Below are 24240 nucleotides of genomic sequence, written 5' to 3'. Positions count from 1 at the left end.
GCTCTGATCCCATTTGTGTATTTCCTTTCCCAGGGACAGCCAAAGTGATGGGTTTGGGTCTCCTGTATGGAGAACGCCAACCCCAGAGGTTCAGTGTGCAGTCAGAGCACTCCTTGCCATCCACGGTCACCCCAACTTCTGTCCATCAGCTCAGATTGAATAAGGAATAAAGGCTTAGCTGATATATCACTAGCTTACCTCCTCTTGAGACACCAACAGTCCAGTTGGTACAACTACTTTATCTTACTTGAAAGTCAGATATAACAAATCAAAACATTTTTCTGTCAGGAACTCACTGCTCAGTGCAGTGTTATCTTTGATGCATGTTGTAAGCTAGGACACACTTTCCCTCAAAACAATGGTTGCACTCAATTTGACATTTTTGTCTTTTATGAGAGATAATCATGATAATATTCATTTTAAAAGCCCCAGTATGTATGCTGACATCAGCTTTTCTTTTAGGAAACCTCCTCTAATTTATATGCATCATTAAGACTTACATACCTCTGTGTCCCCGCAGCCTGCCCACCACACTGCCATAAACACAGCACTTGTTGATTTGAATTGCATCAGCCTATAGCACTTAAAGTATGCAGCTCTCCAAGGAATTAGTATGTCAGTCTCTTTCTTGATGTGCTTGGCATAAAACTTACTCAAACTTAAGGTCTCTGGCTCTAGTACCAGTGTGACTCTTTTCAGTACTTAAAGGTATTGAATTTCTTTTGATATTTTACTTTGTGTGTTAATGTTCCTTCCCTAGTTTGACAAGGATCTCGAGGGGATAGAACCCATCCCTCTCATATATCCTTCTCCAAGTCCCTAAGGCCGTCTGGGTCCATCGTGATACTCACAAGTATTTGTTGCCTAAGCTACCTGTCTTCCTCCTTTTTACAGCCGGAAACAATGAGAATAATGTGATAAAAATGGCACATGAGTAGCAAGGCAAGTTGCTGAAAGGCTTCATGATAAAGATAGAATTTAAATGATTAGACTTTGGATGAAAAGAGGGAATGCCAACCTTCTCTCTCAGAGCCCATAGAGGAGGGCTGAAATGTGAGATTCAAGATGGAGTTTGTGAGAATAAGAAAAGAGTGGAGTTGTAGGAACTGTCGTTGGTTGGACAGATGGAATGAAGTCAGTTCGGAAGGACCGTAAAAGACAGGCAGAAGAGTTGATGTTATATTGATAGGCTGTAAGAAATCACTGTCAGTTCTGGAGCCAGGAACATGGCATAGTAACTATTTTGAATTGTTTATTTTAGAATAAAGTTACCTCGATGACCTTCTTAACTGGCAAAGCAGTAGAAGATTTGTGCAGAATAAAGCAGGTAATTAAAACTTTGTCATTAAATGTTTTACTGCCCAGGGAGAAATTTCTTCTTCTCAGTATCCACTGTTGAGTTCTAATTTTGGCATGCCACCCAAGTACAAGTATTATAGGAAATCGTCTATTTACAAAACACTCAATTGGCAAATGGTCCATGTATAGGAATAGTTACAACCATCTCTGTTCTAAACATCTTAGCCATTATTTCCCTAAATCTCTCTAGTGATGAGCAGGTACACCGTTCTATAGCCCTCCACCCTGACTCCTGCTCCCCTGCGGAGACTCACGGTGCCTTAAAATTCATCATAGATCCGCTTCACAACTGTCACCTTGATTCACCCACACTTCAGGTTGAAATTTAGGTTGTTGTCTTGTAGCTTGAAAATCTTTCAGTTACAACACTGCGACTATATCCAGGTTGAAAATCAATTTACAAACCAACTCTAGAAACAAGTTAAGTTCTATTTGGGCATGTGACCGAGATTCTGTATAAACTCACTTACTTGTGAGTGAATAGTGTCAAAAACCATTTTACAGTACACTGAAATTTAATCCTTGAAAAAAAGTTGTATTCTCAATGAAATACACTGAAATAAGTAATGACCAATGTGAATTTACATATTATATAATTTTTCTTCAAAAGTAAAATATATTAAGTAACTGCACAGCAAAAATCCTTGCTTTAAATGTGCTTTCACGTGAAGATGCACAAAACAGGACTTCATTGCTTGATCATGTGAGTATTTCTACTTACAGTCAGTGTAGGTACAGTCATGTAAATTGTTTGCAGTGGTTTCACTTAACGTAACTTGTGCTCGGAAGCCATATAGTAAGCAGACCTGCATTTTAATTCTCAACTCCATCACTTACTAGACGTCTGCCATCTGTGTCAATTAACCTCACTTTCTTCATCTGTAGCTACTATAGTATTGTATTATCCTCACAAGGTTTAAATAAGATAATCAGTGTGAAATAATCTAATTAGCTTTTCTGTGGCTACAATTATTTGTTATTTGAGCTTGCCGTTATTAATGCAAAGTCTGGGACAGTGATAAAATAGTAGTACACCTGTATCAGGTTTCTGTCCCTTTTCTGCTCTCCTAGGTCGATCTGGATTCCAGGCACATTGGTTGGGTAACAAGTGAACTTCCAGGAGGGGATAATCACATCATCAAAATTGAATTAAAGGGCCCAGAAAATACACTGAGAGTTCGACAAGTTAAGGTTCTGGGCTGGAAGGATGGCGAAAGCACAAAAATTGCTGGCCAGATTTCAGCCAGCGTGGCCCAGCAAAGGAACTGTGAAGCTGAGACTCTACGAGTGTTCAGACTTATTACATCACAGGTGAGTGTCCTTACTACACATTTTCTAGCACAGGATAAATTGAAATAATATACTACTTCAACAGTAATATCAAGAGGTTAAAAAAGTATTTTGGAAAGCTTGTTAGAGATTGCTGGCTACAAACGTGGCCCGTTTTTTTCTTCTCATAGCCCTGAATTCTTGTATTTCACTTTGCATTCATCTCCTGAAGAGTAGAGGTGTGCAGTAGGAATAGCCTAGTAGCATAAAGCCCACAGAGCCAGCTACTGACTCCTCTCTAGCCTTCTCAGAGGAGGTTCTGCCATTGAGTTGTTCTCACCTCCTTCTCTTCTGCACCAGGTATTTGGAAAGCTCATCTCTGGAGATGCTGAACCCACACCAGAACAAGAGGAAAAAGCACTATTGTCATCACCTGAAGGAGAAGAAAAAGTATACAATGTATTTATTTATATTCTAAAAATATTTATTTCACTTTGTTACTTTTGTTCACTGAAATAATCCATGTACTGCTGTGTATTTTAATGTATATGGGATACTAGTTTCTGAATCTTTAACTAAAACTAAAGTTAATAGTTTTTACTTTAATTAGAAAGAAGATGAAGGAACTACCAGAAGATATTCACTTTTTGTTCATGTATGATCTAGCTGGTATTTTAAGTAACAACAAAATTTGCTCTAAACCTTGGGCTGTTGTGTTTTAATGTTGGCACTTGTAAAATCAGCTTCGTCATTGACTGTGCTGTGCGCCTTCCGCCATCTTCCCTGTCCTTCACGGTTCAGCTCAAAAATACTGTCTTCTCCATGAGCCTCCTTTATGATTGTTCAGGGGAAATCATAAAGAAGGTCGCGGAGAAGGCACAAAGTAGTATGTCCTCTGCTAAGCTTCATAGTAATTTCTGTGTCTCTTCTTGGTTTCTCTCTTGTTAGGTTTATTTGTATACATGTTTTATATCTTCTACTTAATTATACCTTCTTAAAGACCAAGTACATGTCTGGTTTGTCTTTATATCCACCATGGCATAAACACACATGTGTTCAGTAAATTTTTATTGGAATAACCTGTTCTTTATACTGTTCTTGAAATTTCTTCTAAAATTCATTTGCCTAACTTATTTGGTCTAAACTAAAGCACTAGATCTAAGAGGAGAACCTCATCCATTTTCAAAAAGAGAGGTCAACCCTGACTAGTCTTCATATTCTTGTGTCTTTAGATGCTGTAAATAATCAACTTGACAGCCCTTTGAAAGATAATTTCAAGGACTTACCTAGGCTAACCCTGTGCCTTCTGATACAGTAGCATCTAAATCATCCACATTTTGGGTTCTGTAAAAAAAAAAAAAAAAATGGGATTTCATAAACGCTGGTGATTTTTTTCAGCATCTTTAGGAGATATTTGCATGACTGCAAGACTGAGTAACTACTCATTAAATCAGCTGAATCTTAACAAATGTCAGTTCTTTGCTAAATAACCTTACAAGCCCTCAAAAAGCTTACCTTCTGTTCTTAGATGTGAACAGTCCATCCCCTCCCTCCCAAAAACAGATCAACAGGAATACTCTACAGTATATAATCTACTTACTAAATGTGTGAAAAATTGCACATCAGTTGCATATCAGGATTTCAGAGTACATTGAGGTTATTGTTTGTGCCCTGGAGTGGTCAGGGAAGGCTTCTTGGGGGATATTAGACTTTGTGTTAGACCTGAAAGAGAATGGATGAAAGTCAGATTAATAGGATGGGAGCAAGGGCGCCTTGAAGAGGCTGGCCTAACTCTAGGAGAGTGTATGCTGAGGCATTAAGATTGAATAGGAAAGGTTATGCTAGTGGTTCGATGGTGGTGAGATAACATAACTTTTAAGGGAATCATTTTATAAGTCAGGTTTTTGAAGTAAAATTTACATACAAAAAATTCATCTTTTTAAACTGCATTGTTTCAAATTTTGACCAATGTATACAGTGGTGAAATCATTACAAGCAAGTTTTAAAACACATCTCTCCCAGAATTTCCTCGTTGTTCCTTTGCATTCAATCCCCTCATCTCATTCCTAGCCCCTGGCAACCACTGAGATATTTTCTGCCCCTATAATGTTGCCTTTTCCCAGGTGTTATTTAATGGAACCCTGTAGAAAGTAGCCTTTTTATTTTTTTATTATTTTTTAAATATGGTCTTTTTTTTAACATCTTTATTGGAGTATAATTGCTTTACAATGGTGTGTTAGTTTCTGCTTTATAACAAAGTGAATCAGCTATACGTATACATATATCCCCATATCTCCTCCCTCTTGCGTCTCCCTCCCACCCTCCCTATCTCACCCCTCTAGGTGGTCACAAAGCACCGAGCTGATCTCCCTATGCTATGCAGCTGCTTCCCACTAGCTATCTGTTTTACATTTGGTAGTGTATATATGTCCATGCCACTCTCTCACTTTGTCCCAGCTTACCCTTCCCCCTCCCTGTGTCCTCAAGTCCATTCTCTACGTCTATGTCTTTATTCCTGTCCTGCCGCTAGGTTCTTCAGAACTATTTTTTTTTTTTTTTAGATTCCATATATATATGTGTTAACGTACAGTATTTGTTTTTCTCTTTATGACTGACTTCCCTCTGTATGACAGTCTCTGTGTCCATCCACCTCACTACAAATAACTCAATTTCATGTGTTTGCTGGCAATCTATATCTTCTTCGGAGAAATGTCTATTTAGGTCTTCTGGACTGGGATGTTTGGTGTTTTTCTTTTGATATTGACCTGCATGAGCTGCTTTTAAATTTTGGAGATTAATCCTTTGTCAGTTGCTTTGTTTGCAAATATTCTCTCCCATTCTGAGGGCCATCTTTTCATCTTGTTTATGGTTTCCTTTGCTGTGCAAAAGCTTTTAAGTTTCATTAGGTCCCATTTGTTTATTTTTGTTTCTATTTCCATTTCTCTAGGAGGTGGGTCAACAAGGATCTTGCTGTGAGTTATGTCCTAAGACTGTTCTGCCTATGTTTTCTTCAAAGACTTTTATAGTGTCTGGCCTTACATTTACATCTTTAATCCATTTTGAGTGTATTTTTGTGTGTGGTGTTAGGGAGTGTTCTAATTTCATTCTTTTATCTGTAGCTGTCCAGTTTTCCCAGCACCACTTATTGAAGAGGCTGTCTTTTCTCTATTTTATATTCTTGCCTCCTTTATCAAAGATAAGGTGACCATATGTGCATGAGTTTACCTCTGGGCTTTCTGTCCTCTTCCATTGATCTAGATTTCTGGTTTTTTGTGCCAGTACCATACTGTCTTGATTACTGTAGTAGCTTTGTAGTATAGTCTGAAGTCCGGGAGCCTGATTCCTCCAGCTCCGTTTTTCTTTCTCAAGATTGCTTTGGCTATTCGGGGTCTTTTGTGTTTCCATACAAATTGTGAAATTTTTTGTTCTTGTTCTGTGAAAAATTCCGTTGGTAGTTTGATAGGGATTGCATTGAATCTGTGGATTGCTTTGGGTAGTTTATTCATTTTCACAATGTTGATTCTTCCAGTACAAGAACATGGTATATCTCTCCATCTGTTGGTGTCCTCTTTAATTTCTTTCATCAGTGTCTTATAGTTTTCTGCATACAAGTCTTTTGTCTCCTTAGATAGGTTTATTCCTAGGTATTTTCATTCTTTTTGTTGCAGTGGTAAATGGGAGTGTTTCCTTAATTTCTCTTTCAGATTTTTCATCGTTAGTGTATAGGAATGCGAGAGAATTCTGTGCATTAATTTTGTATCCTGTTACTTTACCAAATGCATTGATTAGCTCTAGTAGTTTTCTGGTGGCATCTTTAGGATTCTCTATGTATAGTATCACATCATCTGCAAGTAGTGACAGTTTTACTTCTTTTCTGATTTCGATTCCTTTTATTTCTTTTTTTTCTCTGATTGCTGTAGCTAAAACTTCCAAAACTCTGTTGAATAATAGTGGTGAGAGTGGGTGACCTTGTCTTGTTCCTGATCTTAGTGGAAATGGTTTTAGTTTTTCATCATTGAGAACGATGTTGGCTGTGGGTTTGTCATATATGGCCTTTATTATGTTGAGGTAAACTCCCTCTATGCCTACTTTCTGGAGAGTTTTTATCATAAATGGGTGTTGAATTTTGTCAAAAGCTTTCTCTGCATCTATTGAGATAATCATATGGTTTTATCCTTCAGCTGGTTGATACGGTGTATCACATTGATTGATTTGCATATATTGCAGAATCTTTGCATCCCTGGGCTGAACCCCAGTTGGTCATGATGTGTGATCCTCTTAAGATGCTTTTGGATTCTGTTTGCTAGTATTTTGTTGAGGATTTTTGCATCTATGTTCATCAGAGATATTGGCCTGTAGTTTTCTTTTTTTGTGACATCTTTGTCCGGTTTTGGTATCAGGGTGATGGTGGCCGCGTAGAATGAGTTTGGGAGTGTTCCTCCCTCTGCTATATTTTGGAAGAGTTTGAGAAGGGTAGATGTTAGCTCTTCTCTACATGTTTGATAGAATTCACCTGTGAAGAAGCCATCTGGTCCTGGGCTTTTGTTTGTTGGAAGACTTTTAATCACAGTTTCAATTTCAGTGCTTGTGATTGGCCTGTTTATATTTTCTATTTCTTCCAGGTTCAGTCTTGGAAGGTTGTACTTTTCTAAGAATTTGTCCATTTCTTCCAAGTTGTCCATTTTATTAGCATATAGTTGCTTTGAGTAATCTCTCATGATCCTTTGTATTTCTGCGGTGTCTGTCGTAACTTCTCCTTTTTCATTTCTAATTCTATTGATTTGAGTTTTCTCCCTTTTTTTCTTGATGAGTCTGGCTAATGGTTTATCAGTTTTGGTTATCTTCTCAAAGAACCAGCTTTTAGCTTTATTGATCTTTGCAATCGTTTCCTTCATTTCCTTTTCGTTTATTTCTGATCTGATCTTTATGATTTCTCTCCTTCTGCTAATTTTGGGGGTTTTTTGTTCTTCTTTCTCTAATTGCTTTAGGTATAAGGTTAGGTTGTTTATTTGAGATGTTTCTTGTTTCTTGAGGTAGGATTGTATTGCTCTAAACTTCCCTCTTAAACTGCTTTTGCTGCATCCCACAGGTTTTGGATCGTTATGTTTTCATTGTCATTTGTTTCTAGGTATTTTTTGATTTCCTCTTTGATTTCTTCAGTGATCTTTTGGTTATTTAGTAGCATGTTGTTTAGCCTCCATGTGTTTGTATTTTTGTATTTACAGATTTTTTCCTGTAATTGATATCTGGTTTCATAGTGTTGTGTTCAGAAAAGATAGTTGATACGATTTCAGTTTTCTTAAATTTACCAAGGCTTGATTTGCGACCCAAGATATGATCTATCCTGGAGAGTGTCCATGAGCACTTGAGAAGAAAGTGTATTCTGTTGTTTTCAGATGGAATATCCTATAAGTATCAATTAAGTCCTTCTTGTTTAATGTATCATTTAAAGCTTGTATTTCCTTATTTATTTTCATTTTGGGTGATATGTCCGTTGGTGAAAGTGGGGTGTTATGATTGTGTTACTGTCGATTTCCCCTTTTATGGCTGTTAGCATTTGCCTTATGTATTGAGGTGCTCCTATGTTGGATGCCTAAATATTTACAATTGCTACATCTTCTTCTTGGATTGATCCCTTGATCGTTGTGTAGTGTCCTTCTTTGTCTCTTGTAATAGTCTTTATTTCAAAGTCTATTTTGTCTGATATGAGAATTGCTACTCCAACTTTCTTTTGATTTCCATTTGCATGGAGAATATCTTTTTCCATCCCCTCACTTTCAGTCTGTATGTGTCCCTGGGTCTGAAGTGGGTCTCTCGTAGACAGCATATATACGGGCCTTGTTTTTGTATCCATTCAGCCAGTCTGTATGTTTTGGTTGGAGCACTTAATCCATTTACATTTAAGGTAGTTATCGATATGTATGTTCCTATTACCATTTTCTTAATTGTTTTGTGTTTGTTATTGTAGGTCTTTTCCTTCTCTTGTGTTTCCTGCCTAGAGAAGTTCCTTTAGCGTTTGTTGTAAAGCTGGTTTGGTGGTGCTGAATTCTCTTAGCTTTTGCTTGTCTGTAAAGGTTTTAATTTCTCCATCGAATGTGAATGAGATCCTTGCTGGTGAGAATAATCTTGGTTGTAGGTTTTTTCCTTTCATCACTTTAAATCTGTCCTGCCACTCCCTTCTGGCTTGCAGAGTTTCTGCTGAAAGATCAGCTGTTAAGCTTATGGGGATTCCCTTGTATGTTATTTGTTGCTTTTCCCTTTCTGCTTTCTGTATTTTTTCTTTGTATTTAATTTTTGATAGTTTGATTAGTATGTGTCTTGGCGTATTTCTCCTTGGATTTATCCTATGTGGGACTGTCTGTGCTTCCTGGGCTTGATTGACTATTTCCTTTTCCATATTAGGGAAGTTTTCAACCAAAATCTCTTCAGATATTTTCTCAGTTCCTTTCTTTTTGTTTTCTTCTGGGACCCCTATAATTCAAATGTTTGTGTGTTTAATGTTGTCCCAGAGGTCTGTGAGACTGTCCTCAATTCTCTTCATTTTTTTTCTTTAATCTGTTCTGAGGTAGTTTTTAATTTTGATAAAGTCCAATTTATCTATTTTTTTAAATGACTCATGATTTTTGTGTCTCATCTAATTAAGGTCACAAAGATTTTCTCCTGTTTTCTTCTAGAAACCTTAGAACTTTAGTTCTTTTATTTAGAGCTATATACATTTCAAGTTTTTCTATACAGTATGAGCTAACGGTTGAGGTTCATTTTTTTGGCATGTAGATGTTCAATTCTTCTACCATTTGATGAAAAGACTATCTTTTATCAATAATCAGTTCACTGTAAATATGTAGGTCTGTTTCTGAACCCTATTCTGTTTCTTTAATCTACACATATATTCTTACACCAGCATCAGGCTGTCTTGATTACTGTAGCTTTATAGAGAATCATGAGATAAGATTCCAACCAAGTCTTTTTCAAAGTTGTTTTGGCTATTCCAGGTCCTTTCCATTTCCATAGAAAGCTTAAAATCAGATTGTCAATTTCTTCCTCCCCAACAAATAAATAAATAAAAAGAAACCTACTGGAATATTGATTGGAATTGCACCAAAGTGCTGAGTCGGTTTGGGGAGAATTGACATCTTAATATTGAGTCTTCCTGTCCATGAATATGATATTTATTTAGGTCTGTCCATTTATTTAGATCTTCTTTAATTTCTGCCAGCAGTATTTTATAGTTCAGTTCTGTGTACCTGTCTTACACATTTTATTAAATTGATCCCTAAACATTTCATGGTTTTGATGCTATTGTAAATGATATTTTTAATTTCACTTTCTAGTTATTCATTTCTAGTGTATAAAGATACAGTTGACTTTTTGTATTAAACCTATATCCTCTGGTCCCCTTAAATTCATTTATTGGTTCTGGAAGCTTTTTTGTAGTATCTTTGGGATTTTCTTCATAGATAATCATGTAATCTTCAAAGAAAGTCAGTTTTACTTCTTCTTTTCCAATCTTATGTTACTGCACTGGCTAAGACCTTCACTACCATGTTGAATAAAAGTAGTGAGATTAGTCTTCCTTTTCTAGATCGTAAAAAGAAAGTATTCAGTCTTTCACCATAGATTTTTTGTAACTGCTCTTAATCAGTTTGAGGAGGTTCCTTCTGTTTCTAGTTTGCTGAGAATTTTTATCAGAATGGATTTCTTATGTAATTTTCTTTTTTCATTTTCTTTTATTAAGTAAAATAATCCATATATTGCTATGTTTGTTAATGGATATGCTGTATTTGCTTATATGCAGTTTATTTTTCTTTAATAAAAAAGAAGATGAACGAGAGGCGTGATAGCTGAGTGACACAGTGTTTCTTTTTGGGGTGATGAAAATGCTCTAAAATTGACTGTGGTGATGGTTGCACTGATTTGTGCATGTATAATATATAAACCATTGAACTGTACGCTTTGAATGAATGAATAGTATGGTATGTCAGAAAAGCAAAATGAATTATGAAAGAAGTTAAAAGGCCATCCTATCTAAAAGGAATTCATTTGTTAATGTATAATCTACTAGTATTTTAAGTAGCAAAAAAAAAAAAAATTATTCTACAAATTTACTCTCCTTAGTAGATACAGGGATATTGCAGTTACCCATTCTTTTTGAGTGAGCTTTGGTAGTTGTGTCTTCCAAGTAATTTGCCCATTTCATCTAAGTTGCTGAATTTATTGGCATAAGTTGTTCATAATATACTCTTATTATCCTTAGACTCTATAGTGATGTATCTTCTTTTATTATATCTTTCCATCTGTTTGCTCTGGCTTTGATTCGTTCTTTTTCTGGTTTCCTAAGGTCCTAATATGATGACTCGAGACCTTTCTTTTCTCATATAAGTAATGCTGTAATCTTCTTCTAAGCACTGCTTTAGTGTCACACATTTGGGTGCATTGTTTTTTTCATTTCATTAAATTTAAAATATTTTCTGACTTCTATTTTGATTTCTTCCTTGACCCCTGGGTAATTAATTTCTAAATATTTGGGAGATTTCCTGATATCTTTGTATTACTGATTTCTAGTTTAATTCTATCACAGTAAAAAATATATATAAATTTCGTATAATTTCATCCCTTTTAAAACTGTTAAGACCTGAATTCTGACTCATAGCATGGTATAGTTTAGTGAATATCCATGTACACTGGAAAAGAATATGAACTCTGCTGTTGTTCTGTGAAGGGTTCTATAAATATTGATTTATTCATTTGGCTGATAGTTTTGTTCAGGTCTGTAAGAACCTTGCTGATTTTTGTTTCTTTGCTCATTTTCTTGTTCTGTCAGATACAGAAAGAATTTTGAAGTGTCCAACTATATGGATTTGTCTTTTTAGATTTTAGTTTACCTGCTTGCCCATCTCAGCTCTCTGATGGGCACCCAAAAAGTTATGGTTTTGTAGATTATCAGCTTTTCTCATTGTTAAGGTGGGAGTGATATTCTCTTGTGGCTTTCTCGATCCTCGGAAAAGTGAAACCAAGAGTTATTTTTAATTCTAATACAAGGGTGGTTTGCCTCAGTTTTCTTACCTGTAAAACAGGCAAAACATCAGATCTTACCTTATGGGGTTTTTGTGAGGATTAAATAAGATTGTGTGTTTATGTGTTTCATATTTATCCACCACTTGAGAGAGTGCCATACACATGCTAAGCACTATAAAACGTCAACCTTCATTTTTCTTCTTATGATATGCTTGTTTACTGTTGGTGTTGGAGTAGCTTGATTTAAGGCCACCATTGTCAGAGAGTTTTCTTAAGACACTTTCCTTTTAACCAAATGTCATTTTCCTGAGTTGCTCTTCTCATAACCAAATGTAGGATATGAACTAATAATGTTCAGAGTTGAGAAATAGATTCAATCAAACTGACACAGATTGACTAGATTAAAGAAATCCGTGAAGTATACTTCTCTGGATTTCTTAAATTCAGAAATTTTGCCCTTTTTATAGCCACCTTAGCCAACAGTGATTTCTTCAAGCTTTTTATCCTTTGTCCTAGTATTACAGATCTCCATTTAAAATAAATCCACCTTGTAAAAATACCTGCATAATTATTTCTCAAGATGCTTCAAAATGTCAAATATACATATTTTATTGAAAGAGCCCGCTTCCTTTTTTTCCTTTTTGCTGTATAAAGGCAACTTCAGATGCTGACCTGAAAGAACATATGGTTGGAATCATATTCAGCAGGAGTAAACTGACTAACCTACAAAAACAGGTTGGTTAACAGCCATTTCATTGTCTTCATCAATTTTTGTTTGTTTGTTTTTAGGGTGTAAAGCATTTTCCAAACTTTATGGAGGCAATTCTATGCTGACTCTTTCATAGGTCCTGCAGAATGTGTCTGCCTTTTTCTAGAGAGGAAGGAGCATATTAGCATACCTGCATCACTTTAAAGATTTTGTTATGAATGTTAACTTTCTTACCTTGCTGCTCTTTGTTTTTCTCATTTTCAGGTAGCTTGTTAAATTTTGGTGTCAAGTACCCAGCTATATCAGATTTCATTTGCATTTTCTGTGTTCCTTTCCCCCCCTGTTTTTTTGTTTGTTGGTTGATTTTTTTTTAATTATTTTGCTGAGCAATTATAATGTTAACTAAACCAGTGTTAATATTTTTAACTCTCAGGAGATGGGGGAGTAGCCTAGATCATTCATATAATGGGGGTTCGTTTAGGGGTGCCTACATAACAAAATTAGCCCTTCAGAAGTCAAATAAAATATTGACTTTTGAATTAGGTTTTAAATTGGCCATTATTTTAACTTTCAACACCATTAAATCTTTTAAATAAATCACATAGATTTATGTGTGCTTTATCTTTTTAACAGCATTTTATTGAATCTAAGAAGCTACCAATTGTAAAATGTGCTGTTATTTTATGTATCGCTAAAAAAATTTGCAGCCAATTAAGTTATGAATTGCATCAATTATAAAGCACATTATGAATAGAAATGTTAGCGTGTGGGGGGAAATGTGTCTTAGAAGTGATTAAATATGGTGATTTGTTTTCATTTCATGTCTTAAACCACAGGCAGGGGAATTGGTAACTAGTATATAATTTGTTTCTATACTAGTTGATTTAAATACTCAGATTTTTAATCATGGTTTGCCTAGTTTTCCTTAATTGTTTTTAAGATGAGTTAAGAGAATGGTATGATGGAGAATTAGCTGGGAGGAAGAGTATTAAATTATCAACTAGTATTCTTGTTTTGTTTTGGTTTTAACTAGGCCTTACAAATAATGTTTTTACATTTTCTTTATGTTGCCCTCAAATAGGTGTGTGCTCACATCGTCCAGGCTATTCGCATGGAAGCCACCAGAGTTCGTGAAGAATGGGAACATGCCATATCAAGCAAAGAAAATGCCAACTCGCAGCCCAACGATGAAGATGCCTCCTCCGATGCCTACTGCTTTGAGCTGCTCTCCATGGTGTTAGCCTTGAGTGGCTCCAACGTGGGCCGGCAGTATCTGGCCCAGCAGCTGACTCTGCTCCAGGACCTCTTTTCACTGCTCCACACCGCCTCTCCACGCGTCCAGAGACAGGTGACTGATCACACCACTTACCTGTAGGCTTATTTTGTTACTTGAAATATTGTTAAAAAATTACTCTAGCAAAGAGAATCAGGGGTTTTTGTTTGGTTATTTTTTGTTGTTATGTTTTGGTTTTTGGATTGTATTTTAACCCCATGTTTTTTGTTTTTGACTCATTGTAATGAGAATATGGAAGAACATAATATGTTCCATTTTAGTAATGTGTTATTGTGATAAAAGAGTATTCTGCTACTGAATATGTTATTCATGAGATATATAATGTATATAATGACCAAGTAAGCGACGTTTTTTTTTCTTGCTGCTCTGGAGTGGTAGTTACCACTTGAGAAATTAAATCGTGTTTAAATCATTTCTCTGTCCTTCTCAAAGCTTTTGAAGTCATAGAACAGCAGCTAGACTCATTAAAAAAGATGAAAACTTTAAAACACCAATCTTTTTTTTTTAATTTTTATTTTATATTGGTGTATAGTTGATTAACAATGTTGTGTTAGTTTCAGGTATACAGCAAAGTGATTCACTTATACATATATACGTTATCTATTCTTTTTCAAGTTCTTTTCCCATTTAGATGATTATAGAATATTGAGGAGAGTTCCCTGTGCTGTACAGTAGGTTCTTGTTGGTTATCTGTTTTAAATATATCAGTGTGTACATGTCAATCCCAAATCTTTAAATAGGATTCTTTTATTTTTCTTACCAGGTGACCTCCTTACTAAGACGAGTTTTGCCTGAAGTCACCCCTAATCGTCTGGCCAGCATTATAGGAGTGAAATCCCTCCCCCCAGCAGATATCAGTGATATTATTCATTCAACAGAGAAAGGAGATTGGAATAAGCTAGGTATCTTGGACATGTTTCTAGGATGCATTGCCAAAGCACTCACAGTACAGCTAAAAGCCAAAGGAACCACCATCACAGGAACAGCTGGTACCTCCGTGGGCAAAGGAGTTACAACAGTTACCCTTCCAATGATTTTCAATTCCAGGTTGGTCATTGCATATGTTTTGGTACAAAAATAGAACAGAGTAAGCTACTGTTTGAAGAATCCAGACCTTTCAAATTCCCTCTTATTTGCTTATTTACCAGAAATAGAAGCCATAAATGACTGGCCCATGTATGAAAGAGAATGCTGTGTATAATAAAAGTGTCTTTTCAAATTAAGGAGGAGGGATTTCCCAGGTGGTCCAGTGGTTTAAGACTCCGCCTTCCAATGCATGGGGCATGGGTTCCATCTCTGGTCTGGGAACTAAGATCCCACATGCTGTGCAGCACAGCCAAAAAATTTTTTAAAAAATTAGTGGGGAAAGGAAAATCTGCTGAGTATATGATGTTAGAGTACTTCCCAAATACAAAAGAAAAAAAACCAAACTGTAGGCCCTCGCACCATTACAAAATAAACTTGAGATCAATTAAAGGTTTGTATATTTTTGTTTTTACACTCTAGTAGGACAAATTATAGAAGAATATTTTTGTAATCTTCAATTTGGGAAGACGTCCTTAAATAAAACACAGAACCCAAAAGTAACAGGGGAAAAGACTCAGAGATTTGGCTACATAAAAGTGAAACTTAATTGATCGACAATACTTTTAAAATACAAACAACTGACTTGGAAAAAAATATTTAACACTTATATAGTAGGCAATGAATTATTAGTCATAATATTAGAAGAATGACTATAAATCAATGAAAACAAAAGACAAACAACTGATACAAAAATAAATGCCAAGAGTAGTCACTTCAGAGAAGAAAAGTTACAAATGCCAATAAGTAAATGAAAAGATACCTCACTGGTATTCAGAGAAATGTAGATTAAAACAATAGTAAAATATCTTTGCATTGGCATAATTATGAAGAAATAGACAGTTTTTATGACATCTAGTGTAAATTGCCATAACCTTTTTGGATGCCAGTTCGATAACATATCACTGTATTTAAAATGTGTATATCCTTTGACCTACCAATTCTACTTCTGTAGAACTGTTTCTCTCAAACATGTTCATACATGTGCAGAAGGGTATATATACAGGGCTGTTTGTTATAGAATTGTGTGTAACAGCAGCAGATTAGAGACATCTGGTATTCCAGATGCTAGTCATCTGGTATTACATCTGGTATTCCAGATGCTAGTCAAAGAGCCAATTCATAACATTAAGCAAATAGCACTAGAATGTAAATAAGTATATTGCTTCCTTCATCTGGATAGTCTTCCTAGGGGAAAAAAATGTGAACTGAACTAAACAGTAGTACAGTAAGTCCCCTACATACAAATGAGTTCCATTCCAAGAGCGCGTTTGTAAGTCCAGTTTGTTCATTAAGTCCAACAAAGTTAGCCTAGGTACCCAACTAACACAAGCGGCTATATAGTACTGTACTGTAATAGGTTTACAATACTTTTCACACAAATAATACATAAAAAACAAACACAAAAAAATAAACATTTTTAATCTTACTGGGTACAGTACCCTGAAAAGTACAGTACTATAGTACAACAGCTGGCAGGCCTACAGGGGCTGGCATCGAGTGAACAGACAAGAAGAGTTACCGACAGGAGGAGGGAGAGGAGGTGGGAGGTGGCAGAGCTGAAGGATCGTCAGCAACAGGAGACGGAGGGCGAGCTGCAATTTCACTCACGCCTGATGCTGATGGCACAGGTTCTGGCTCCTTGCTGGAACCAGATGCACGTTTGCATCTTTCAGAGTTTGTCACTTGAAGGCTTGTATGTAGGGGACTTGCTGTATACTCAGTGATATAGTTGACATATTCTGGTGCAAGCTCTTATCTTTATGTGGACTGGTAACAAATAGTTTGTGTTCTATTGATATAGTTTGAATAGTACTGTTCTAAAAGATGCATACAAAAATAATATGTAAACAGTGAAATATTTGAAAGGGAACACATATCAGAATAGCTACTCCCTTGGGGTTGAAGAGGTGGATTACAAATAATGTTGTCATTAATTTTCTTTTAAAATGTCCTGACTGGTTGAATCATTTTAAAAATTAAAATGCTGCATGCTGAAATAACAGTTTTCATCTTATTCATTTGTAACTCTCACTGATTGGTTTACAAACGCTGACTTTTCTTGTAGTTATATCCGACGAGGTGAGAGTCACTGGTGGATGAAGGGCTCAACTCCTACCCAGATCTCAGAGATCATCATTAAACTCGTTAAGGATATGGCGGCAGTAAGTTCCCATCCTCCTGATCATTATGTCAGTGAAGTACAGTAGGAACCTGATTAACAAAACGAGTAGCATAATCATTCTGCTGAATTGAGAGAACATTCATGTTATTTTGCTTTACTTACAAGGTCCATTTAGTAGGTTCACTATCTCACGATCTGTCTTTCCAGCTGGTGATAAATTTTCCCTTTGTGTAAACTATGTTCATTTCAAGCTTCCCAATTAATTTACTTGAGAATTATCACATAAGTCTTCTAAGACTTTAAAACTTAAAAAAAAAAAAAGTATACTCTTTGAACCCTAAAAAAACAGCCTGAGCACAAGAGCCTAAAGGAAAAAAAGGGCTTTTCAGAGCAAAGGTTTCTCGCTGTCTTTTAGTTCTCACAGTTTATGAACGTCCTGTACTGCTGTCTTTAGGTGTTGCTTTTGCAGGGAGATCCCGGAGTGCGGAGGAAAGGGAATTACTTCTCAGAGTGCCTGGCTCTCACTGGTTGCTCCATGTTAGTTTCCTCACATTCCATTGTATTTCCAGGAGTTCAGCCCGAGGAGGGCAGGACACTGTGGATGATAGGTTCCTGAGAGGTAGAGTAGACGGCAAGCATTTTGGAAGAGGAGGAATTGGAATGTGAACTGTCCCTTTAAAGATTGATAGTGTGTAGATATGAGACGAGTAAGGATATTCTGGGGAAATATGAAGTTCTGTCACTTTTCCCAACAGTTTGGATATTTCCTCAATCAGAGAAATGGAGAATTTTTTCCATTCTCAAATAGGCTTTCTGAGTAAATAGGCTTTTCATTGGATGAAAATATTTATGAAAGATGTTTAGGAACACTGAAACTCTCTAGGAGTAACATGTTGGTGTTCAGTAAAAATCACATTAGCAAATTAAGGTAGTTGTAATTTAAACCCATTTATGCTCTCAGGTTCCAGTAATATTCTTCTAAAGCACTTAGCTTAGCTGTATGAGCTCCGTGTCAAATAACAGGGTTTCATGATCAGAATTTCTCAGTCATAGACAACCTAGTATTTGTTATGTTTTTATCTACATGTAAGATGAAATGCCCTTGAACTCTGTAAGAGAAGAGTATTGAGAACTTAAATTTTTATTTACTTTTCTTTTGAATCATCAAAATAGTAAGTAGAAGTTGAATTGTTCATATAGTTGTGAAGGATTTTTATATTAAAGTATGCCCCTTGATCTAAGATTCCACTAGCAAATAAATTTTCCTTTTTGGTGAAAGATGTTCAGAGAACAGAATCTGCTCCTTTGATTATACCTCTCTGGTTGTTTATTAAATTATTCTGTCCTGCTCATTAGGGTCATTTGTCAGAAGCGTGGTCCCGAGTGACAAAAAATGCCATTGCAGAAACCATCATTGCCTTGACCAAGATGGAGGAAGAATTTAGATCTCCAGTGAGATGTATTGCAACAACTAGGGTAGGTTTCCTTTCATTTGGTCTATATTGCTGCATGTTCTTTTTCAGTAACAGATTTGAACAAATTTAAATCAATAAGCCAGCTTAATTTACTTTTCTAAAAAATTTATTTTATTGAAGTATAGTTGATTTATAATGTGTTAATTCCTATTGTACAGCAAAGTGATTCAGTTATCTATCTATCTATACATTCTTTTCCATAATGGTTCATCCCAGGACATTGAATGTAGTTCCCTGTGCTATACGGTAGGACCTTGTTGTTTGTCAGTTCTCTGTATGATAGTTTGTAACTGCTAATCTCAAACTACCAATCCATCCCTCCCCTACCCACCTCACTCTTTTTTCTTACCAAATATTGTATTTATTGAAAAAGTATGAAGGGCTTTTTTGAATTATAAGCTAAGCCTGGTAATTTTTAATGTTCACTGTTACGTGTTCTTTATCACTTGTTTTTGTTATTATTTAGGGAGCTAAGGATATACTCATTAAAAAAAAGCTAAATTACCTATATGTCAGTGTACTGCCTTTCTGATGATGTGTTTACTGTTAATTTTAGTGTCAGCATGACGTTGTGATAGACTGAAGGTCCTTTAAAGACAGGGCCCCTGCCTACTCCTTCTGTAATAACTCAGTTGTCCTAAAATAGAGTCCTGTAGCCTACTTACTGAATGTGTGGGCCTTACTTTTCAAAAGCAGAAAGTGTGTGCCCAGGGCACAATGGGGCAGAATCTCTTAGGAAGTGAGATTGCATCCTTCAGATGAGATGTAATCTATTGTAAATTGTAATCTACCAAATTTTATGTCCCATATACTTCCAAAAGAGATTTGAGATTTCCTTGAAGCAGGGCAGTTGTGACAGGGTTAGGAAGAAGTCAAAGCTGGTAGAAATTGCTTAAGTTAATCCTCAGAAGTCTGAAAAAGAAGAGACATTTTATCTCCCTTGGGCAGAAAAAGCCAGTTTATGCCATGTTTCCAGTGACTGTGCCTCTGAAGCAGCTGCTCTGACAGTCACCTTTCCCACCACGTATACGCTGCACTCGTTCTTCAGTCGGCTCTCCCCTTTCTCCTTGCATAACTTTTTCTTCTGGCTTCTCTTTCCCTATTTTATTTCCCCCTTACTCTTCATGTCCAGTGATGCTCACATGCACTTCTCAGAGTTGAGACAGTTAAGTATTATTTTCTGTTCTTCAGTAATGAAGAAATATGTTATTCTATGTAAAAATGAAGCTTGCTCTTAAAGCCTCAGAAAGTTTTAAAGTATTTTTGAGGGCAATTTTCTAACGCTTGTAAGACGTTTACTTATTTCTGACAAAGTGTACCCAGCATAGTGCTAGACTGTTAGAGGCATAGAGATTTCCTTGGAATTTAATGCCTCAAGCAGATATTAGTTAGAAAATGTGTAGAAGGCATTGGTTTATTAAATATGTAAATTTATGTATTGATATGTTGTTTACATATCAGAATAATAAAGGTTAATTTTATATGTCAGGTAGACAACAGAATGGTTCATCAGAGCAACAGTCATTTACTCAGTATGTGTTTGAGTGCCTACTCTGTGCATGGCACACACAGTAGAGGGCGTGGCTACCTGGTACCACACCAGGAAGACTTGAGTGCCACTGGGGATCTACGTCTTTTCAAGTCCAGCTAGCCTTCACTGAGCTGTGGCGGTGGGTGCTCTGTAAGGCGTAACCCCACGCTCTGTAGTGTAACAGCCTTTCCCTTCGGCAGCTCTGGCTTGCTCTGGCGTCGTTGTGTGTTCTCGACCAGGACCACGTGGATCGCCTCTCCTCAGGGAGATGGATGGGAAAGGATGGACAACAAAAACAAATGGTAAGATCAGAGTTATTTTATAAAAATTTAGCTTGTTTTTCTTTACAGTAAGCTTTGGCTTAGCTTTAAAAAAAAGGACTCTAGGGGCTTCCCCGGTGGCACAGCGGTTGAGAGTCCGCCTGCCGTTGCAGGGGACGCGGGTTCGTGCCCCGGTCCGGGAAGATCCCACATGCTGCGGAGCGGCTGGGCCCGTGAGCCATGGCCACTGAGCCTGCGCGTCCGGAGCCTGTGCTCCGCAACGGGAGAGGCTGCAACAGTGAGAGGCCCGTGTACCGCAAAAAAAAAAAAAAAAAAAAAGGACTTCACGTGTCAAAATACACAGTTAGTGGAACTCTTGAAAAATTGTGTCACACTGCCCAAGTTCATCTCACAAGTCTATTTCACTTAGGGTTCCCTCTTCATAGTATATTAGGGGATTTAATTACATTAAAAAACTGTTCCCTTCTTCTCTGAGTCATGTTTGCACCATATCAAAGTTTGGTTTTAGCCAGACTCTGATTCTATATCTAGATTTTGTACTAAAATGTAATCGGTTTTATGATAAGAAGGAAATAAAGTAGTAAGAGAACAACATGATATACCATTTATTCACAGATGTACTTAAAGTGGGTTTGATAAGTATCCCTCGCTTCACTGGAAGGAAAAACTTTATACAGGCCCTTTCAGCATTTTCTTTTTAACATCCAAGTTTCAAAAATGCATTATTTATTAATTTAGCAAACAGAATGTTTGAATATAATGGAAGAAATTTTCTTAAGTCGCTAAGAAAAGTATACATGTTTATTTTGTTAATCATTGAGTGCCCATAGCGCATTTAATCATTGATTTGGGGATTCTGAGGCCTTTTTTTAAATATATATAAATTTATTTTATTTTATTTATTTTTGGCTGTGTTGGGTCTTCGTTGCGGTGCGCAGGCTTCTCACTGCGGTGGCTTCTCTTGTTGCGGAGCACGGGCTCTAGGTGTGTGGGCTTCAGTAGTTGTGTGGCACGCGGGCTTAGTTGCTCTGTGGCATGCGGGATCTCCCCGGACCAGGGCTCAAACCCGTGTCCACTGCATTGGCAGGCGGGCTCTTAACCACTGCGCCACCACCAGGGAAGCCCGAGGGCTTTTATAGTTAAGTACACTTGCCATAATTCTGTTTAATGTTCAGATTTTAAATTCTTATTTGAGTTCAGAGTAACAGTCTGTTCCTGTTGTAAATAAATCACATTAAATTTGTATGAGTATTTAAGACTTTCTTGTTAACCTTTTGTAACGTATGGAAATGTCCTGTTCTAGCCTATGTGTGATAACCATGATGACGGTGAAACTGCAGCAATCATTTTGTGCAACGTATGTGGAAACTTATGTACTGACTGTGACAGATTCCTTCATCTTCATCGGCGAACCAAAACTCATCAAAGACAGGTGAAAATTTCTGCATTTACATGCAGAATAGTATCTGTAACATAAAATATATCCAGTAAGAAATAAATGTGGGAAGGAGACTTGGCGTAATGGGAGAAAAATGAACCTTGGAATCAAAGACCAAGGGTGGAGTTCCAGCTCCACTCCTCCAGCTGGAGTTCCCAGCTGTCTCATTTACCAGCTGTGTAAATCAAGCATGTTGTTTAACTTCTGAGACTTGGTTTCCACATTTATAAAAATGGGGCTGTTGTGAAGATTAAAGAGAAGACTAGAAATATCTGGAATTTCTTAGACTGCTTAATAAATAAAAGCCGTTTTCATTATTGAATAATTAAAATTCATACTTCTTTCAGAGTGATATATTTTCCCCTTTTCTTTAATGATACAATAGGTCTTCAAAGAAGAAGAAGAAGCTATAAAGGTTGACCTTCATGAAGGCTGTGGTAGAACCAAATTGTTTTGGTTGATGGCACTAGCAGATTCCAAAACCATGAAGGCAATGGTGGAATTCCGAGAACACACAGGTAAAAGGATTTAAGAGTGAACCGTGCCTGACAAATAGATTGAACCATCCCTACTGATTACGATTAAACTAGATGTTTAATTTAATTATTTAATGTGAATAATTTTGAGTGTTTTCTATTAAGTGATGATGAGATCATTGATCACTGTATTTTTATATTTACTAGACAGTATTCAGTGTTCTATTGTAGAACATTAGATTAAAAGTCGGGAAAGTTGGTTTGCCATGAACTAGCTGTGTGACCTTGGGCAAGTCATTTTATCTCCAAAATATGCATTTTTCATTTTGATTTTTTTTCTAAAGCCTGGTGTATTCCCAGCTTAAAGGTGCATTGAATCTTACAGATTCTCAATTTTCAGCACCTCTGTAGTCTGCCGTTTATCTGACACAAATTTCTGATTTTGGTGTTAGATGTAAATCTGACAAATTTAAATATGAATAACTTTTCATGCTGCAAGAGCATGGTCTTTTCTTTTCTCACAGCTGATTTTTTTTTCTCCTATTTTCCCTCCATACCATATTACATTAATGAATATTCTAGTGTTTGAACCATCATTGTATTTATGACCTAAACTATCCTTTTTAAAAAACATTTTCTGTAAATATTGCTAAGTTCACTTATCATATTTAGAATTTTGTACCTGTGTTTTAAAATGAGCTTGGTCTGTGTTTTTCAAATCTTGTTCTTTTTCCTTTTGTTCTTTGTTTTATTGATTCCATTCCTCCTTTAACTATTTCAAACATATTTAAATTCCTTTTCAAATGTTTCTATTATCTTTAGTTCCCTGGGTGGGAATTCTTCTGTTATTCACGTTTCATATTCTCTGCTGATAGGTTTTCTCCTATACCTTGTAATGTTGTCATTGGGAAAGGTACCTAATGATTTCCCTTTCTTCTATGTATCTTTATTTAATTTTTGTTGTTATATTTTGTCTGGCATTGTGCTTTTGTAATGAGGGGGCTTACCATAGCTGCTCGACCTGCTGTCTTGACTAGAAGCCTAGTCGGTTTCTGTGTACTAAAGAAGTATAAATAAATCAGTTAATAATTTATTTGGCTTCAGGTAGCTCTTTAGTCTCTTATCCTTTTTTGTGTGTGATTATTTACTTTCTACTTAGGGCAGCTTACAACCCTTCAGCTGCAAAACTGCCGGGCTGATTTCTCAGTGATAGCACCTGGTACATATCCCTGCTTGCTTGATTTGTTTTCTTCCGTTAGTTATATTAAAATATGTAGAAAGCATATACTTAAGGAGGACTTTCCTTTTCTGCCTGAACCTAGGTAAACCCACCACAAGTAGCTCGGAAGCATGCCGTTTCTGTGGTTCCAGGAGTGGAACAGAGTTGTCTGCTGTTGGCAGTGTTTGTTCTGATGCAGATTGCCAGGTGCGTGTATAGTTAGTTAGGCCATCATGTAAGGAGTAGCACGTGTTCCCTCATGACACCTTCACTTCATATAAATAGGACTCTGAGCTCAGCATCACTTTCGTTTTCTACATTAGTGTATTACCCATGTCAAGAGTTAAATGCTTTATCAAAGCTGGAGAATGGATCAGTTAAAGCTCTCAAACCCAAATCAGTCTCTTGTGTGTGTTTCCCAACTACCACCATCATATATATTTAACATTTACTTCTGTGCTAGAAGCAGATAAAAATCTGTGGGCTGCCTTTCCTTTGCTTGTTACACATTTTTTATTCACTTGTTTCCTTAAAGTTGTTTATGCATGAACATCTGTACACATTCCATGCTATCCAAATATTTTTGATTCCTCAATTTAGTTAACAAGAATTTGGACAGTGTCCAGATAGTGAAGGGTACCTGTATTTTTTTTAATCCCCATTTTGGTGAGAGGTAGGTGGTGATTGGATGATTATATGTCAGGAATTTTTTTTGCTTCATGGCTATGCATGATAACAAATAGATTAAAATTGCAGCTCACTTTTTAATCAGCATTCCCTTTAATGTGGAGTGAAATTTTTTTAAATCACATTAGACTTTGTTAATAATCCTAAGTTATATGCAAACAAAGAATAAAAATAACTACTTTATGGTTACTTAGCCTTATATCTATTTCCCGGGGGAAAGTACCTTGGAAAATTAATATAATGGATGTAATTACCAGGATGTGTGCCTTTTTTGATATT

The 24240-nt window shown here is 36.4% G+C and overlaps 1 protein-coding gene across 1 annotated transcript in view; it reads left to right on the top strand.

Annotated features, from left to right (window-relative positions):
* Nucleotides 1-24240, top strand: part of MYCBP2 (MYC binding protein 2) — a 273476-nt gene that overhangs the window by 240221 nt on the left and 9015 nt on the right. The window contains exons 66-77 of the mRNA XM_030838623.3: nucleotides 1262-1327; nucleotides 2431-2670; nucleotides 2989-3087; nucleotides 12298-12378; nucleotides 13434-13700; nucleotides 14410-14693; nucleotides 16798-16894; nucleotides 18211-18330; nucleotides 20061-20162; nucleotides 21445-21573; nucleotides 21965-22097; nucleotides 23378-23481. Of these exons, the coding sequence (XP_030694483.1) occupies nucleotides 1262-1327; nucleotides 2431-2670; nucleotides 2989-3087; nucleotides 12298-12378; nucleotides 13434-13700; nucleotides 14410-14693; nucleotides 16798-16894; nucleotides 18211-18330; nucleotides 20061-20162; nucleotides 21445-21573; nucleotides 21965-22097; nucleotides 23378-23481 (1722 nt within the window). The remainder of the gene's footprint in view (nucleotides 1-1261; nucleotides 1328-2430; nucleotides 2671-2988; nucleotides 3088-12297; nucleotides 12379-13433; nucleotides 13701-14409; nucleotides 14694-16797; nucleotides 16895-18210; nucleotides 18331-20060; nucleotides 20163-21444; nucleotides 21574-21964; nucleotides 22098-23377; nucleotides 23482-24240) is intronic.

This window comes from Globicephala melas, chromosome 18, assembly GCF_963455315.2.
Source record: "Globicephala melas chromosome 18, mGloMel1.2, whole genome shotgun sequence".
In the NCBI taxonomy this organism is placed as follows: Eukaryota; Metazoa; Chordata; class Mammalia; order Artiodactyla; family Delphinidae; genus Globicephala; species Globicephala melas.
The sequence above is the reverse complement of the archived record's forward strand: the minus strand, read 5'-3'. Positions and strand labels throughout refer to the sequence as shown.